This window comes from Cephus cinctus, unplaced genomic scaffold (assembly GCF_000341935.2).
Source record: "Cephus cinctus unplaced genomic scaffold, Ccin1 Ccin1_scaffold0207, whole genome shotgun sequence".
NCBI lineage: Eukaryota > Metazoa > Arthropoda > Insecta > Hymenoptera > Cephidae > Cephus > Cephus cinctus.
This window is the reverse complement of record NW_014332926.1, coordinates 5,311-24,958: the sequence shown is the minus strand read 5'-3', so window position 1 is coordinate 24,958 and position 19,648 is coordinate 5,311. Positions and strand designations below refer to the sequence as shown.

The 19,648-nt window shown below is 36.4% G+C and overlaps 1 protein-coding gene across 5 annotated transcripts; it reads right to left on the bottom strand.

Moving 5' to 3' along the window:
• Nucleotides 1-829: 829 nt before the first annotated feature.
• LOC107264971 (cyclin-T) lies at nucleotides 830-19,191 on the bottom strand. 5 transcript variants are annotated; one of them, XR_003058934.1, is made up of 10 exons: nucleotides 17,796-18,928; nucleotides 14,847-15,057; nucleotides 14,615-14,738; nucleotides 14,467-14,512; nucleotides 13,295-13,385; nucleotides 13,033-13,230; nucleotides 11,938-12,943; nucleotides 9,936-11,824; nucleotides 4,873-4,968; nucleotides 830-4,250 (listed from the first exon to the last, which is right to left on the bottom strand). XR_003058934.1 is itself a non-coding variant. In XM_025082196.1 (9 exons), exons 1-9 carry the CDS (start codon nucleotides 17,939-17,941, stop codon nucleotides 4,179-4,181), a joined length of 3,783 nt encoding a protein of 1,260 aa, XP_024937964.1. In that variant the 5' UTR covers nucleotides 17,942-18,927; the 3' UTR covers nucleotides 830-4,178. The 5 variants fall into 5 exon arrangements, 4 of the variants coding, with proteins under 4 accessions (XP_024937964.1, XP_024937962.1, XP_024937963.1 ...); XM_025082196.1 differs by lacking the exon at nucleotides 4,873-4,968 and having other exon boundaries at nucleotides 17,796-18,927; XM_025082194.1 differs by lacking the exons at nucleotides 830-4,250; nucleotides 4,873-4,968 and adding an exon at nucleotides 18,955-19,191 and having other exon boundaries at nucleotides 5,656-11,824; nucleotides 17,796-18,292.
• Nucleotides 19,192-19,648: the final 457 nt, after the last annotated feature.

Genomic DNA, 19,648 nt, shown 5'->3' with positions numbered 1-19,648 from the left:
ATCAAAACTTCTTCGGGGGAGGGGGGGCAAGTGGCTGTCTCAAATTATCGCGGAAGAGGGCCGCCGGCTCTGGGAATGATTCTCTACGATTTAGCACGGACATGAACCGTCAAAGCTTCTAGAAGGTTCTAGAAGCGTCTCGATCGCGTGCGATTCTCAGAATCGAACGTAAAATTCATGAAATCCAACGTAAAACTCCTAAAATCTCTCATAAATTCTTAGAAAATAAGGATCACGGTGACGTCACTTCCTGAAATCGTAGAGCTTACGACGGCAACTTAGCACGGACACCTACCTTCGGAGGTTCTAGAGTGTCGGTAAATATCGTTTACAGGAACCCTGGTCCAGAACATCCAAACTCATACTACTAAATGCGCCTGTGTCACACTTTTCAACATTATTTTCGATTCATCCGCGACATGCAACTACCCCAGTCTTTTTCGCACCGTTCCCGGTAGTATAGGAAGGTTTCTGTTATATTTGACAGTTCTTTTATTATTAATTCAAATTATACATAGTAATTGACAGGTTTAAGAGACAAAACGATAAGAAAAATAAATAAATGAACAAATGCAGAAACAATGAAAAATTCAACTATTTAGAAAAAATTGTATCAATTAATCATTTTAAAACTTCTAGTATGCTCTATTGTCAGCGCGGCGGAGCGTACGTTCCTGAGTGGTTGCCCGGCTGCACGTCTCTCCGCACGTCGAGCGGCTGGCTACCCCAGGACGTACGCCAAGCGATTGTCGCCCGAGTACTTCGAATGAAACTCGCAAAATTTAGGCGTTTTTTCAAATAAAAAATTTAACACCTTAAAAAAACTCAATTTTAGATTTTTAAAAGAGCGTTTTAATCGTTGAAATCACAGCTACAACATGGGATGAATAACAAATTTCTATTTCATCGCATTCCTAATGAAAAATAATAGGGATGCTTCTGGTGCGTTTGCGATGTTTCGAGATCTCCGTCACCGGATCGTCTTCGAAAACAATAATTTTACGAGAATCTACAGTATTGTTAAAGATGATAGCAGGCAGAAACTGGACCAAAGTGATCGGCGCGTTCGGAAGTTATGATCAATTAAGTGTTTTTTTTTATTTCAAGAGAGTGTAGCTCCCCCTAGAGTGATGCTACAGGGGTGCAATGAGGGTGTTTTTGACTGCCAAAGGATGCTCTTTCTCATGCTATAATTAAAAATATGAATTTTCTTCCGGAACTACCAGTTATCGCATTTTTCACAGTCTCAAAATGCACTATTTCACTCGAACCCCTGGCATTCGGCCATTTTGTATCCGATCGGAATAAAACTGTTACTGTTCGGAAGGAGAGGAAAGTTCCTAAAAAATGTCTTTGATTTTTCGAAATCGGTCAAAGGTTCCCAGAAGTACACAAAAATTCAAGTGTTCTACTTCAATTAGACGTTACTGTATAATTATAGTCGGTCCCCGAGTTCAATGTGTTTTATTGACAGTTCCCAAGCAATGCAATCCTAAGCAAATTACACGTGGTTTTCCATAAATAATATAAATAAATGCTAAAATAGAAAAATAGAATATATTTAGTACAAAATCACAAACATTCTTTGTAACAAAGATTCAATGCAGTGACACGTGTACTTTGCTAAAGAATTCATTGTTTTTCGAGCTGGCAAAAAAAAACATCGAACTTGCAGACCGACTATAGTCATATGTGTTAAGAATTTCGAAAACGTAATTAACCAGTGGTCGAATTTCAACAATTCACAAACAATACAAAAACTCCAGTACTCCATTATTTGAGAAGAATAGGAAAGGCTAGTTGGATAATAATAATAAATATCAAAATTTGTAATCAAAATATACGAGCAGTTAGACTTTCGAATATTTGTATTTATTTCAGATATTCCCTTCCTTCTTGTCTTTCAATATGAAATTCAACTAAATCGAACATGTTCGTTCGATCCCGCGAGCATAACCTGCGATGCCACGCCACGATTATAATTAGAATCAGCATCCTAGCAGGCGATAATAAATATATCACGCAGAAATATATATAATAACGTAACAGGCGTCGTCGAAACAGTCGGAAATATAACATTATTAAAGTGAAAGGTACAGTAATGAAAGAACTGGCGCGTCTTCCTTTTCTGCTAATTCATCGAATATACACACGCTAATTCTCTGACTTAAATCCACAATCGAAACAAGTTATATCTTTGTCTTTCCAACTGGCAGGATGATATATATAGTATAGGTTTTGTAATTTACGATAGGCGCAGAACGTTCGAATGGCTTGACATCATTTTACACTTGAGCACCGAAAGAAAGTCTTGTACGCGGAACCATCTTGTTCCTAAGTGATCCTTCTAGTACCATTCCTAATCCCCTTTTTAGATGTATAAAAATCAGCACATATAGTGTATGCGTGTTCCTGTGACTATCGCTCTCTGCTAGTACTAATATTTTTCTCTTTTAGTTTTTTTTTCGGCGACTTTGCCAATTACGAATGCTTTTGCGTCCATACAATCATGTGTTTCATTACATGATTGATAATATTTATGCGCATTTTATTGAATAAGTTCGATAATCCTTTAATTTTTTTTAGTCTCAGTGAATATTAGAACTGAATTGGATTATTTTTATGGTGTAGTCAGGTGCTTTTGATCATGAATTGTTCCCATTGCCGGGCCAGTTTCTAGTCTTTCGCCATATGTAGAGTAGTAATAATCTTGTTTCTATGGAAAATCGAGCGTGAAAATATGATGTAATTATGTCGCAATTATTACATCAAAGTGCATATCATAGGTTCGTGTATTGATACACAAAGTGGTGAATTTACTCGTCATGCGAGTTCGCCCGTTCCACGATTCGTGTCTGTCGTATTTCGTTTCGAAGTTATCCATTTGGTTGATTTTCGCATACAAAATAATTTTATTTACAGATTGATAATGTTATTAATTATTTATCGATAATTCCTTTATACTAACGTAAAGATTAGCATAATCAGATATTACTACATATATGATAGATATATGGGAAACGCATGAGATGAAGGAGGGAAGAATTAATGGTGGGAAGAGATTTCAAGGTCTATTTACAAAAACGCAGCGCAAATGAATAAATGTGTCAGAACTGAAACGTTTCTTTGCTTTTGGGAAGTGCCAACGTCATCTCGTCCTGACCGCAAAGGATTTCATTCGCATTAACTTTCGGGAAAAAAATGTCATATAAGTGTCACTATATTTCTGGGGCTTGTAAAATCATTGAATATATACGAAATAAAAATCTCGAATCCAAAGTGATTTCTTTCATCAAAAAACCAGAAGTGCAGCAATAATATAAAATATCAAAAAGGAAATGAACTTTGAGCGTGTAATTTCAACAATTATATAAAACAAAAAAATGAATGGTGCTTTTCCGGAATAAATTTTAAGTAGCGTCTACAGTCAACACAAAAATTCTGTAACAGCGCAAGTCCATGAGGAAGAAAAGAACGAGCGGACGGGCAAATGGTTAAGCCGAAGAAACAAAAGTAAAATTTCCTCTATCAGCTTTATATCACGTCCTCCTCCTCCTCTTGAAAGAAGAAACGAATTCTGAGGATAGAACAAAAAATAGATAAGCAAATCCTAACAGGAAATAAATCGCAAAAAAGAGGTAACCGCGAAGTCAAAGTAGTGCAAAACTGGTTGTCATTAAATACCATGGATAAGGCTACGAGCAATAATGAGATAAGACTTTCTGGACAGATGATCTATAAATCAAATACAATGGATCTATAACGATAGGTGATCATATATAACTGGCTAGATACATAGATAGAGAGGAAATAAATTTGCTATCGTTTAAATCGTACCGCATCTAAATTTCACCTGAGTAAGAAAATGTCTCTATTCGAAAGCACTTCACTGCGAATAATTACGTTATACGTTGGCTAACGTAAGAAAGATGCTTTCGCACGCGTAAAAAGAGAGACGAGCAGTAACTAACCGCGGAATATCACGCTCAATTCCAACACTAGCAAAACGTCACTTATATGGCATTCACAGCGAAAGAATTATTCCCGTTCGTTTCCCACAATAAATCCACGTGAATCGGGGACACGGAAAAATCTTGAAAGCTCGTCGTACCATTGGTTGCTGGCTTTTCTTTCTTTAACTCTTTTTCTCTTTCTTTCTATTTCGCTCTCTACTATTACTACGTGTTGTGAGACTGTTGAGACTGGGAGAGCTTACTCGAGCTCTTGTGATGGCCTGATTGATGTTTCTCCTGCAACATAAAAAGAGTGCTCGTTTGGAATCTCGGAGCATGTTGCGAATATTGGTGAGAGCGCGCACTCCGGAAAGTCACTGGCTGATTCTTGTTATCTGAATCATTACAATCACCTGCATCCCATTGCTCGAGCTGTAAGGACTCCGTCAATTTGCGACGAGATATGATTCTTTCAGATGTAATATTATTATAGAATGCGTTAGAGTTATTTTTTGGTACTCCTGTTTCGGATCTACTTCTGTGAATATTTTATGTATTTTATAACGCTATTTCTATAGTACTACAGTGAAAACGACGGACTGGTTCCTTGAAAATTATTCGATAGTCCCAGGAATCCGACTTGACTGTCTACTCAGGCTTTCCGTAACCAAGTTTACATAATTATCTTTTGCAGGATATTTAAGATCAACTTTTAGGCATCTACGCGTGAGGCAAAGTTATAAACCGTGTCTACATTTTTGAATGTCAACAGGAAAACCTTTCAATATTCGCAGAATTAATAATGATACATACCGCAGTGTCAGGCTCTCACCATCCCCAACATAGCCAAAGTATATAAATTACAGTGGAGTCTCTCCAAGCTTACTTAATGCGGAGACATATACGCTAAGCTAATTACCAATTATGTATTCGGAACGGTCGCGACGGTTCTTCGTCTCTCGTATAAGTGACCAGTAACAATGCTCAGGTCTCCTCACCCGCGGCCATCCGTAAGCTTGAAAAATGTAAGCTGTAAGACTCCACTGTATTGTAACAATGTTATATTCAAAGGCGGTTTCAAATATTTATGGAGACGTATTACAATATTAATAATGAGAGTATCAACAATTTATAAGCAAGCATTGCTAATTAGTAAATCTACAGACATACTACGTGTACATGCAGGTATTACATTTTTAGTAATATAACAATTGGAGACAAATGAGAAGAGGAAAGCAAGTAACCCAGGTAACACATCTCAAATCAGTCCATGAGGATCAATGTTTTTTTTTTTTGACAGTTTGCTAAAAATGAAATCCTTAGCAAATGACTCGTGGCTTTTCATAATATTGCGAAAATATATGTTAAAATAGAAAAATAAGTCCAAAGCTATGCACATGCATACTGTAACACAAATTGTATGCTGAGCCATGTGTGACTTGCTAGAGAGTTGATTGTTTTCAATCTGCCAAAAAAAAAAAGAAACACATTGAACATGTCAACCGACCTTTTTTGCGTGCAAATACATAACATACATTTAAATATGTGCGTATACATAATATATTCGCGTCTGACGTATTGACTATCATAAAGCGTGATGTGTTAGTAGACAATGCAACGACTGTATAAAAAGAAAATGGTATACAAATGATGTACGTATAAATATAAATGGTGTTAAAGAGACAAAATAATTACTAAGGTATTTTCTTTCAGTAGAACTTTTATTTACTGAGAGATTATTGGACGTGTCGCGTACGATGTTTTCCTTCCGTCATCGACATGATCGATCAGTAAAATCACGAATTTCACCACAACCAGTTACTACTCTGCGAGGTTTTATTTCTTCAGCACTAGCGCTAGAAAATTGTCCATAACCGAAAAATAGGTCGACACGATAACGAGGCAATGGCAACTTACGTGGCAGTGTATTATCCAAAAAACTGTTTATTCAATGAAGCACTAAAGTAATCTTGTCTATTCTTCATTTTTTTATATCGCTTTTATTTATAATCCCGATATAACACACACGCACGAACACACATTCATAAATCCATACATTCATTCTACAATGCAGTAACAAGTATCGCTCGAAAATATTCCGTTTAGTCGATGTAACAAAGAAGTTACACCATACGCGACACGCAGAATAGATACATTGTGTGGTAAAGATTGCATTAATGTTGAATTCTGCGTTACATATTTGTTGAGGGCCGGAACGTGGCATGGTGAGGCGGGATAGGGCTAAAAAATAGACTTACGGTTATTTTTTCATTTTAGTCGTTTCTTACAAGTCTCCCGGATTTCGTGCTTTATCGAACTGATCTCACGATAGTATAAAATCTAATATATTTGTGATTCTATGATATGAGTAAGCATTCTATGATCATGTATATGATTACAAACCCCCATTTAAAAGTTTCCAACGTGTGCTCTCTTAGCCAGCCTAAGGGCTTCTTTTTTACCTTAGCAATTATTTTGTCTTCCTATAGATTTAATTATATTTCATGAATCTTCTCCAGGTCTCTTTTCTATCTCCTTACAGGTCCCGCCTTTTCTAGCGTCGCGTGACTTTACAAAAGGTTAAAAAGCTTGAAGAATAATTTGAACGGATTATCAGGGAGAGAAGTTGCTTTTCAGTTGCTTATGCTGTCACAGATTTTTGTTTGTGATTAATTAAACTATGAACTCTTGTGTGTCCTTACACTATCTGACTATTTCCATTAGTTTTCCTTTCTCGCGTTCCCTCTATATTTGAACGCATTTTCCTAAACCATAGTTTCTATTATTATGTACTTTTAGCATGTTTCAGACTTAATTCAGGATACAGCGTGTATTAGTCCCCCAGTAAATGGCTAAGCCGAAGCTTAATTATTGATTTTTGAAAAAATACATTTAAATAAGGTACGATCTAGAAACTGCTATTATGGGTTTCAGCTAACAAAACCGAGGTAATATAGTAGTAATGGCAGTAAGAGTCCTGGCAACGACTTGGAAGTTGGATTTCCAAACTTATTGCAAGTACTCCAAAAATCGTTGCATCTCTTGAAATATATGACAAAAAAGAGATAACAATCTACTCAACATTCACAACAAGTGTGAACGCACCCTAGATGAGCAGTGATTCAAGTTGAATAATTACAAAACGAAATTACAAAATCTTTCCTAAAATATGAACTACATGTAAAACTGTAAATGAGAATGAGAAAAGTACTCGACCGCACAAATATATAAAAGAAGTGTTTAAGAGACTTTGAGAAATAAACATGTTTCTGCCAATAATAGCAGGAATAGCAAAATAGTGATACTACAATACTACTAGCAGAAGTAGAATACAGTAGTATAGTCAACTCTCCACAAGATGGCACACGCGGGGGTCCGGTTGGATTATATTAGAGAGTGCTGTCTTATGGAATGCGCCCACTCTATGTAATAGACCGAGAGTTCGATAGAGCGCAAGTAACTTGCGCGGTAAACGAAACAGACGACTGGGAGCCTTCCCTCTTCGGCGTGATTGTTTAGAAAGAGCTCAGGGGAAATTCAAAATTACAGACCACTTTTTTAGGGACAGTAGACCGTAAACAGAATAATAAATGTAATGTGTATAGAAATAAGTAATAGATTTAGCGATAGAACTTGTAGTACGAGTGATAATAGTTATTATACAGTAAATAGATCAACAATATTTAGTAGCACAGTGGTATTTGTGCCCTCCGTGGCAATAGTAATATTGTAATAACAATTATAAATGGCAACAGCACAGTAACGGTATATAAATACACACTTTATAACCACAGAGCGCTAGAACATATCGGAAATTCTTTTTCGATTCCTGAGTTAAATATTCTCATTCTCTTCAAAGGCGTGTAATCGTTAATTCCATGCTATTGCTATATATTTTATAATTCTCATGATATTCTCTACTTTTTTAAAATTTATTTTATCCTTACTCATCCTGTAAGCAGGACCCTATCACCCGTCAAAAGTGAAAATTATACCGTGGGAAACGTTACAAATTTCTTTTTTGTTCATTTCCTTTTTCTCAATTTTGTATATCGTTATGCTCGTGCACATACATACATTTAAATTGTAGGTATACCATATATAAGCATACAATTATAGGTATCGATACTATGTACATATATAAATTATATTTGAATCTTATTCGAAACTATCGTCAAACAAGGAGAAATAAAAAATCTGCTTCAGATAAAACCTAATATGAATTTTGAAGTGGAGAAATTTGTCTTTGCAACAGTACCACGAAAAAAAGTCTTCGTTACAAAATAAGGTGCGTTTTTCTGCAATAATTTTTTTTCTTACTTCAATGTACGTCAAATAAATGAAGTTTCTTTACCATCCCGATGTAAAGTAATGGATGCACATGCAAATGGAGTCAATTTTTTTCATTTCTCATCTAAACTAAGACACGTTTTCCCACTTTGAACATAACATCATAAAGCGATAACACAATAACGTCTCTCAGATAACTCATACAATATATCGCGTCCAATTTCTTTGATCCGTTACAAGTATTTTTTTTTCTTAGCAACATAATTTAACAATACCGTAGACTGTGGATAAGGATCTACACACGGAAGAGAATATACAAGTGAGTAGGTAAAAAGAGGAGGCCAAAATAAAAACAACAAAAGATAGAATTGAAGCCGAAAGATCGAGTTCATTTGCCAGCTAATGCGTTGACATCAAAAAAGGTATACTTAATTAATCACATGCTCAGAACATTCTACCCGTATACATACTATACTTGTAAGATGCATTGGAAGAAGGAATAGTTAAGAACAAAGAAATAGAATTACGTTATCACGTTTTAAGAAAATGTTTTCATTGTACAATTAGATCAGTCATTTCAAACACACAGTAAGAACGAACGATCCGGCCGTCAATGTTATGTTATATTCAGTTTTCAAATACCATAGTTGACTCTTTGCGAAACGAATCACAGCTTTCTCTTTCTCTTCGAATAAAATTATCACTATATTTGAGACTTTCAGATCGATCGTAAAAGCATTTGATCGTCAATCGAATCTCAAGAAATCTATTGATAATTGAAATCAATCTTGATTTCTTCTCAATTTCTTTGAGGCTAATTGAGTGCTAATAAAACATAAAGTATAGAATGAATGCTTACAAAGTAAACATAAGAAAACTAAGTGTGAGTCCTTAGTAATTTGAAGAATAGAATCGACAGTTTACGAATAGAAGATAGTTATCACTGGAAAAATAAACTAAAATAGTGAACGTAAGAAACGAACTTGGTAAGTTAGAAAAGAAAATCAAAGACATTTTTTTGAAGCCTTGGGCAGTATCGTTAATGGGCGAAAGATGACAAGTAAACATTACAGTAAGAACTACGACAGAATAATGTCTACAGAGTCTACTAAAGTAATAATATAGGAGTCTAGTTCAGCGAATCTACTCCGGGGGAGGAGGCGGTGGTGGAGAATTAGGTGGCGGTCCACTAGGTAACGGAGGAGGGCTATTAATTTCTGTTTGAACAATCTGAATTTTATCCGTTTGATTTTGTTGTCGAATATTAGATGGTAGAGTAGGGGGTGGAACGGATGTGTCTATGGCACCATCCGGTGTTATTATTACGTTAGCAGACGGATAAATGGGGTATTGTTGCTGGTAATGCTGATAATACATAGCAGAATCATAAACGTAATTAGAATGATTATATATAGAGGTTGTATGATAATTGGCAAAGAAATAAGGTTCACTCGACTGCGAATGGTGAGACTGAGCTGGACGGGCTCCGTGAGGATAACCCATGTCACGAAGTGGTGGAGGAGGATGAATTGAATGTTGGGGATTTCTCAGGTTGTGACTATTATAGGAGTCTGATTCGTGGGCGGTGACGTGCTGATAATAGTTATCGCGAAGTGATTGGCCATAAAGGGATGGCTGAGCGCGTAGAACCCGTGGGGAAAACTGACGAGCCACTCTCCCGCCTCCACGTACCTTGTTATTACTGCTTGAACTATAGTGTCGGCCGTTTTGTCGCTCCCCAGGTCGCTGCGCTCCGCTGCTACTGTTACTGCCACTACCACCTTGAGTGTGCTTCTTGTTTGGGGGGCCTCCACCCAGCGTAGGACTTGAAGTTGACTCACAATCTCGATCACGCTCTCTCTTCCGATTCTCCGATGCGGATTCTAGTCCACCGCCAGCACCAAGATTCCCAGGAAGCCCACTACTGGAGGTGCTGCTCCTTGATATCGCGTCGGTTCGTATCTTAATTTTCAGAGGGGCCTGAACAACAGATTGTCCTGTTGAACCAGAGACGCCATCAGCACCCTTAAGGCGCTCCTTAGGAATCTTGATCTTTAATCCAGTGCCCTGAGGTGATTTATTTTTCTCCGGGTGCCCTGTATTTCCTCCAGTTACTGCACCCGACTCGGTACCACTCAAATTTATTTTGTCCTTGGGTATGGTTATTCTGATTGGTACCGCTGCAAATACACCCTCGCCACTGACCTCGGCCTTGTTCTTTTCCTTGTCTCTGTGCTTCTCTTTATCCTTATCTTTGTGTTTATGCTTGTGTTTCTCTTTACTCTTATCTTTATCTTTATGTTTGTGCTTCTCCTTCTTCTTTTTCTTTTCACTTTTGTGATGCTCGGACTTTTTCTCCTCGACGACGGCAACCAGATTACTCATCTCCATTGGCATCGATGCTGGAGCCGCCGAAGCTCCTGCGGCTTGTACTGGTGTATTTAAAACACTGATGTCCACCGTTGAAGCAATTGAGGAGTCACTGACTGCTGGTAACGATACACACTGCGACTGTATTGGAACTTGTTCTTGAGACTGTAATGTCTGCAATGACATATGCACCTGCTGCTTTTGTTGTTGAAGACGATGCTGTCGTTGAAGCTGTTGTTGTACTATTGGAGTCAATTGTACACCTTGCAGCAACGAAGGAATTTGTGCAATCGGTTCTTGTAGAAGGGCATTTATGCTTTGAACAGATTTTATAGATGACAGATACTCTGATTTCACCTGTGTCGAATGTTCCACAACACCGGTTGACTCACTATTTACAGGTTCCTGTTTCACGTTGGTAATAAGGGGCTCCTGCTTAATAATACCCGATTCTAATCCATTCATTGATGTTTGTTGTTGCTGCTGTCTAATGGTACTTTGAGATGTAGCAGCCACTTGGTGAACAACTGGTTCCGGCTCGAATGGCTTTATTAACTCTGGAGGCTTTAAATCATTAGCCACTGAGGTACTTCTGCCATTTGTAGGTGTCGGATTATCCTTAAAGGGTTGTATTAGGTCAGGAACTCGTCCGAGCATCTTCATAGTATCGAAACCGGATATCTCTTCAGTTTTGATCTTAGGTTGTTGATCAGTTTCGCTGGTGCTTAATGTTCTATGCCTCTTATTTGAACTAGAGATCGCATCATTAGATAATCTTTTCGACGGCGAGGGATCCTGCTGATGAGGACCTGGTGGACTTGCGAATGGCGATACAATGTTCAGAGGGCTTGGTAAGGGATCTAATCGCTCTTGTTTAGGAACTTTAGCTGCCGTTGGTGGCGTTTTCTGCTTAGACTTTGGCCTCTGAGAGTGCATGTCTCTCGACGTTGGTGCTTTTTCTGGACTGAATAGTGACTTATGCTTCCCTGGCGGTGTTTGCAACAAGGGCTGCTGCACTCCCGAGAACGAGCGCTCCGGTCCATCGTGTCGCAACCGTTTCTCTGTTTTATAATCGTCCACATTATTCATTGAAGATTGTTGTGATGCACCGTTCTTTGAAATGTCCTTTAATATCTGAGAAACTCCGTGCATTGAGTGCTGATTCGGTGCTGGTTTGGACGGCACTGATTTCTGGAACATCTGAGGCGATGCTGCAATATGACAAAAGTACACAATATATGACAAAAAAGTTCTTGTCTCTAATATTATGTTTCATGTATCTTCGCTTAATAATATGCGAAAAATGAAAAGGAATAAAAATTACCTTGTAATTTATCTAGCTGATTGTACTTGGGATGGTGTGACTGTTTTAACATATTAGCAATATATTCCTCCTTCTGAATTTCCGGGCGTGGCTTAGGTGGCGGCAGAGGCTTTTCAATGAGTTTTCTGACTTCCTCGCTCCTTTGCTCAAGTGAATCGGGCTTACGCTGTCGTTCTATTCTTGCAGGTTCTTGATATTTGGTGTAAAGTTTTTGTTGTTCAGCATCCTTCCTATGTTCCGGAGTCTTATGTCTCGGATCATAGGATGACCTTTTGTCATGGGGCTGATGTTTACAGTCAACGTTACTTAACCTGTGTACGCTGTGATTATTGTTACTCAGTTTTTCCTGAGCATTTCCGTGTGCCACCACTTCTTGAGATGGCAAACTAGATTCTGCTCTTACGGCAGAAGTCTCCGAGAGGGAATTAGAATCTGGATTGGAATTCTTTGCCAGATGTGTCGTATGAGAATGGGAATACATGGTACCGCCACTAGTGCCACTACTTGAATTATATTCCCTAGCAATTCTTTGTCGATTAAGATCCCGATTAGGATCCCTGGGTTGGTTGTTAACAGAGTGTCTATGTGTGGCTATCATACCAGTCTTCATCTCTGGTCTATGATTGTGATTATGATGCATACTCGACTTTTGACCAGGTGGCATAGGATGTTTATTGGGAAGTCCAACACTGGACACCGACTTATGATGATGAGAATGGTGCTTATTTAATTCTGACATATGAGCAGATGGATTGGTCCCTGAAGCAGCAGCGACCGTAACGGATACAGCAGTCGCAGAAGCAGCAGCAACGGTTTTTTCTCGCTCAAGGCGCTCACGTTCCTTCTTCTCTTTGTATTCCCTATAGTCCACCTGTGGCCGTCCTGGTATAGAAGACGACAATGGTTTCTTATCCTCCTGCTTGTCGGAGAGATACGGTCGATTAGACTGGAACGTTGGTCCTCCATCGCCAGCCGCAGGACTCTGTACTTTTCTAGGTTCCACATCCTATTAAATGATTAAAATCCCTATCAACTCTCAGGACGCCTCGTGCGCGTATATTATTTATCTTCTTTTTTGATTAAATTAATACTCACAAATGGGGAATTTGGCAAACTAGGGTGATTAATGCTGGGGCTCTGGGTGGCGGATATGCTCATGATCTTTCTTTTGAGTCTGGATGGACACTTGTCGAATATATGGAGGAATTCTGCGGTGAGCTGCTGCAGAAGCTCAGAAGTGACACTCCGATCGACATACCAAAACCAGTGTTTTCCCTCGTTGCTTTGAGGTATCTGTGCACATGGCCATTCTTGCCTAGAGTAGATCCAAAAACCTAACATTATTAGGATAACTCACCTCCCAATTAGACCATTTGCAGGCGAGATGTATGCAGAAACAGGCTACGACCGTAGGTTTGTACTGAAGGCACATGGTCGTCAAGTGTAAACTGGAAAAAAAACCACTCATTCAGTTGCATGCGCTCCCATACAATTACAAAGTCGATTTAAAAAACAATACATAAAATCTCGTGGCCTCGAGACGCAATTCTCAATACGGATCCTTGTCAGACCGTATTACAGAAGGATATACTGAAACCATATGGGAGAATTTGAAAATCAGTATAAGAATCAAAACTTTTGCAATTATTAATTACCTAATCTATTAATTTGTTTCGCCTAGTATACGAAGTTTGTAAGCGTTGTTTTTTAGTTTAACTATACTTGCTAATTATAATTTTTAAACATTCTATTAAAACTTCACATAGATTCACATAGACTATATTCCACCTTTTATTAATTCTCCTATCGAATTTTATCACATCTTTGAGTCATTTAACCTGACAGAAAAAACGTCCTAAAGAAGTCTTGGAAATAAATAGAGAAAAATGTTTTATGCGTCATGTCCGTCACTCATAAGCCAACATCGAGATTTTTAAAATCTTCTACTGAACGAAATCAGAATCCAATATGATAGAGAAAAAAAAATAAATAGAAGAAAAATCAAAATAAACAAACGAAGAATAAATAGCGAAAATTCAGAAATATTCGAGCGAGTCATTATCGTTATTTCGTAAGATGAAAACGACCGCTCCTTATAAATAGTGCATTTACCTTTTAATCCTTTTAATCCACACCGTGACATTAGCTTATGATATAAGACTTCATTGCGTATTTGTTTTTGATTTTTCTTTGCCATACGTTCTTTATAAGATCAGACGTACTTTTAAGGCTAGTCTGGCAATGCAACATTCGTTTCTATTGTCATGAAACTTATTCCTTTTCAGGGACTTATTGCATTTCAGTAAATATATCAAAATTTCGGTAATTCTAGTCTACTCTCTTATAGAGTATTTTTTTAATATATCTCATTTCTAGTAAACTAATAATTATGAACGGTTATAAAAGCATGAAATCAAAATGCTGTGCCAGTAGCCAATGTCTTTGATTCTTTTCTTTAGTATTTTCATTACGTCTCGTTCCGTACACCAATAACAGTAAGAGAGATACTAGGAAATAATTCGTAGCCACCTGTTAGATGCCATGAAGTATGAAGTCTGGGCTAAGTCCTTGCTCGCTGTAACAAGAACCAGGTTGCTTTAGAAAAGTCATTCTAATGTTGCAAATATAGAAACAATATTGCATAATATGATTGGGCATAATCAATACATCAACTCACCTTTAACCAGGTGACAACATCTAACTACGTGAGTGTGAGGATGATCTATAGCTACATCGAACCCCAACGTTTGCAGTAGGACGTTCTCATTGAAAACCAGATCTTGAGCGTGTTCGAGGTATTGCTGAAAAATAAATAAATGCACAAATCAGTATCATGATACAGAAACTTCGCCGGGAAGGGATAATTGCTAACGTGTATTTATTCTAATTATAACGTTATGATTATTTACCTCAGATTTCGTATCAGGTGGCGTCTGATCTCTGTGAAGACACATGTATGCCACTTTGATAACATGTTCCAACTTCCTTGGTTGCTCCTCGACTTTTGCAGCCAGAAAGAGGGCCGCCGCTGCTATCGCATTCCTGTGGAATTGTGATAGCGAATGGAACACGTAGAACCGGTGCATGTATACAATAGCCGTATTGATACATAATTGTGATCTAAATTGAAGAGATTAAGAAAAATAATATATTTCTTAAGAACGTATTCAACATATTATAAGCTATAGCCAGGTTAGATATCAGGTGGATATTGTGACTGCTTTACATATACTATAGACCATAAGAAGCTTGATCTTTCAACAAGAAACCGATTTCACAAGATGTTCATACATTTAATTTAACTTAAAAAGCGTACATCTACTATTTGCACAGATTTTTTGAACAACAGAACAATAGCAATGGTTATTGCTTTTGAATTAATCGCCAGATTGAATTTTTTTTAATAATGACCCTTTCTAAAATTCTACTACTCATGCTGAAGTTCAATATGCGACACAGAAGAGATTATGCGAATTGCTAGTGCATTTACTTTTATCTAGAGAGCCATGTGTATTTAAAATCAAAGTCATGATCAAAAACTCTTCTATCAAATATTGTTCAACAGTTAGAAATTTTACCAATTTACGACATATTATTATTTCACAATTCATTTGTTGAATCAACTTTTTGTATACTTGTAGCATTGATGTTTTGAAAAGAATATTGGAGAAATGATTGAAAATGTATAAAAATTAGATATTATAGAATGCAAATAACATTCCAATGATAAATGAATACACTTTGAGAATTATAAATATTATTATTAATCATCAAATGGTAAGTTTGTAAAAGTAGAAGGGACACGTTTTTTTTTAAACGAAAATAATTTATTTAACTTGTGTAAAAGTACATTTGCATGTAAGAAAATATTCTAAACAGCTCATCCTTAAAAAAGAAGTAACAAATTTAATTTTTTTTCCCATGAATTTCTTGTTAAAAGCTTAAAATATCAAGTATTTCCACAATTTATTTATTTCCACGTTACAACAATATACTTGAAGATCACATTCATGGAAACTGATCGTAGCATCAATTTAATCTTGTAAAGATAGTGATGGAAAAATATTTCAATTCATTAGATTATATATAAGCTCTAGTTATTGAACTGCTAATCCTGTCACCAATTACAAAATATATTAATATAAATGAATCTTTTTGTACAACAAATTGTAACTGAAAATAATAATTAAAAATTGTAAAAAGTAATGCAAAGTGCTGAAAGTTACAAATTATGATAATAGTTTTAAAATGTGATGTTAATCTCAGATGGGTTAAAGCAAATATTGTTACTGTTTTCTCAATTTTGATACATAAGACTAGTACAAAAATGAACACCTGCAAGAGTTACAGTAAATGTAGATCCTATAAGGAACTTTTTTTAAAAGAACTTGGAAAATACCTGTTTTTAACTACAGCATAATCATAATCTATAGTTAATCCACAAGTTCAATATTTTTTTGATCGATTGAAAGCATGAAGTCTCTAGCAAAATACATGTGGCTTCCATTAATGTTTTTTGGAAATATGCATATGCATGATTTTGTACTAAATATAGGTAAAACTGTAATACGATACCTACTATAAGAGCTTCATGTAAAAAACTAAATAATTCACATCTAACTTCAAGGAGTCATATTCTGCAATTTAGCCCTAAATACATTTTATTTCTCAATTTGAGCATATATTTACATTTTATGGATAATCACTTGTGATTTTCTTAGGATTGCATTGCATGCAAACTGTTAAAACATTAAACTCATAGACCAACTATATAAAACACAAAAATGCACACAAGCTCTAAGTTTTAGATATATTTCAAAATTCACTATATGTACTATAAGTATGTCGTAACTACCTATGTCTCCTTCATATGCATACAGAGGACGAGAGACACAATGGTAATTGCAATACCTAAGTACTTACAGGGAATTTAAAATATTTTTCTAATACTATCACGACAAGCAGACCAATTTACCAAGTAAAATTACTGTACATGCTGTAAAACAACGTATTATTTTAATGAATAGATTATAAAATGCTACAAATGCTTCTAGTAGAATAAGGATTTTTCTGTATACCAGACTAGCGATCAGGATCTTACGTTCCTCTACTAGGTTACTTTTGTAATGTAATGTATATTACTCTGGTGAAATAAATAAATAAATAAATAAATAAAATGTGCAAGACAAAAAAGCGATTAAACACATACTACAATAACGTATATTTTAAAAAATTATATAAAGAAAAAAGTTCATGGTAAACTTTGTCTAATAATTCAAAACACAAATTGAAACAATACTTTAATAATGCATAATTTCTGGATTTTGAACATTTTATGCAATAATAAATCTAAGTAGAAGTAAATAAATGATTTAATTGCGTAAGTGGCGTTAAATTGTTATTTGTACTATTGGCACTACTGTCAAACACCTTTTAATAAACAGTCTTGGTTTATGACTATTATACATCACAAATCTTTTCTCATGGAAGCACATGCCATTATCGGTAGCTCAAAATTTGCACAAACCAAAATTCCTATGAAGTAATTAGAGAATTGCATAAAAAATAGAATGAAAACCACTCTACGAGTCTTGATACATCAATATGGAGAAACGCAGGAGAACGTGACCTCAGTTCCTACTTTTTCAGTGTTGGCTTCAAGAAAAATTATAAAACGAGAATTTCCACAATTCATTCAATATCATTCGTAAAAAGGCAAGAGAATAAATCGGTTTCTCGATGAAAATTCGAGGAAAAAAGCAAAGGAAGAGCAATTAAGTGTTATGGATCAGAAGAGCGAGGGGAGATGAAAGGGATGCTCAGAAGTAGGCAATAGTAAGCACGTAAAAAAAGGTTACACGGCAAGCCGTTGTCCCATGTCCTGGATGAAATTAGCCGCTTGCTGTCTGTAGCTTAGTTCCTTATCGGCGTCGATCCCACATTTTCGACTTGGCGTGTTTGCAAGCTGTTCTTTCGTAAAGTACCATTTTTCGTCAGCCGCCATTTATATATATACACACACTTCACCTCACACAATTCGTTCGGACAACTTCAAGCCACTGCGACGCCACACTTGTTTTTTTTTCCACCACGAATCCAGACAAACTTCACAGTGAACTAAACGGATATGCGTTAGTACGCATGCTCGTACAATACAGCCGGTAACGTGGTTAACTATACGAATGCGATCCCCGAGTGCAGTTTAGATATTTCAACTACCTACTCAATTTTTTTCCTTATGATTTGCAGATTAAAAGATGATCCATTTAGGGTTAAGTTTGTCCACATTAGATTATAAAATATGGGTATTACAGTTTCATACAAATTTCTATGAACTAATTCTGCCATGTGAATGCTATTGTAAAAACATTAATGTTGTAGTACAGTTTAGGTTTACACGACATATAAAGTATTACATTGGGAATTGACATCAAACTTTGACATTTTATAACAACTTTCATGACACGCATTATTATTCTATTTTCCCTTTACATACTCTTCATAAATATTTATATTGTCCCTTTTATCTCCTTTGTTGCACAAATTACTCCTGATTACATATACTTTCAATTCTTCCAATTCCAACTGACATATGCTATAAAGTCGTCATACATATTTTACTTTTTACCAATTGGGTTTTCACCAAAGGTAACCATATAATTTAGTTTTTACTACATACACAGTGAAATTATTCTTCACTCATAATACTTCGTCTTCAGAACATACAGATATATATGTAAGCATTTATCATGTCAGTCAGACAATGTACAAATATAAAATTTTTCTTTTTCCACCCAATAGAAGTCAGCTTCGAAATAACTACATACACAGAACCTCAGTTGCCAAAGAACTAGTTCCAGAATACATTTTCCAATGTAGCATAACCGTAATATTTTTTTGCAAAAATAATCTCTGTCTATATGATTGTCTTTACAACAAATGAAAATTATTCACATCACAAGAGTTATTAACGTGTGTATGAAAAATTTAAAACTTATAAGATTTAAAGCAACTTACACCTATTATTGTAGAACTTAACCTAAGTATGTATACGAAACCGACGTACAAACAATTTAATGCGACGAAGTTCCACCGCAATACTATTGAATCGAGAAGCAAAATAAGCACAATCTTCACAATTAAATAATAACAAGAACCGAGAAAGTAACTGCGAAGAGAACAACCGGTAATTAAAAACGTCTTTCTTTTCCCACTGGAACATGGAATTAACTTCCCAGGCACGGTACCCTGCGTTGGCTGCGTAGGTACCGTAGATATCATATGAGTTACATAGCTACGTTTACACGGCGGTCTTAACTGGTTTATTTTGTACTGATCTAAAGGAATTGACCAATCCCAAATATTCTATAAAATTAGAAATGTCTATGATTTGTCTATTCCTTTAGATCAGTAGTACCTAAACCGGTTTACGATCGTCGTATAAACGTAGTCGCAGCTACCAGAGATGAGTAGGGAGATTGCCAATGGGCCTGTTTTTGGTGGTCTCAATTTTACTCTGGTTTCGGCGCGCCACCTTAGCGGAGGGCCCTCGAAGCAGTTCCACGTTTTTGATTGGTCGAGTATATATAGTAATACTACGCGTCAGAATCTAGAGCTGTGTCTTGGCGCGTCGACGCGCCACCTGAACGAGACTCTCGAACTAGTTCCACGTTTTTGATTGGTCGAGTATATATAGTAATACTACGCGTCA

What these genes read in the sequence shown, in the direction of transcription:
- LOC107264971 (XM_025082194.1), bottom strand. Translation starts at nt 17,941, where the DNA reads ATGGCGGCTGACGAAAAATGGTACTTTACGAAAGAACAGCTTGCAAAC. An exon ending in CACCTGATACGAAATCTGAG is followed by an intron (nt 14,739 to 14,846) that starts GTAAATAATCAT and finishes TTTATTTTTCAG; the next exon opens with CAATACCTCGAACACGCTCA. An exon ending in TCAGCTAGATAAATTACAAG is followed by an intron (nt 11,825 to 11,937) that starts GTAATTTTTATT and finishes GTCATATTGCAG; the next exon opens with CATCGCCTCAGATGTTCCAG.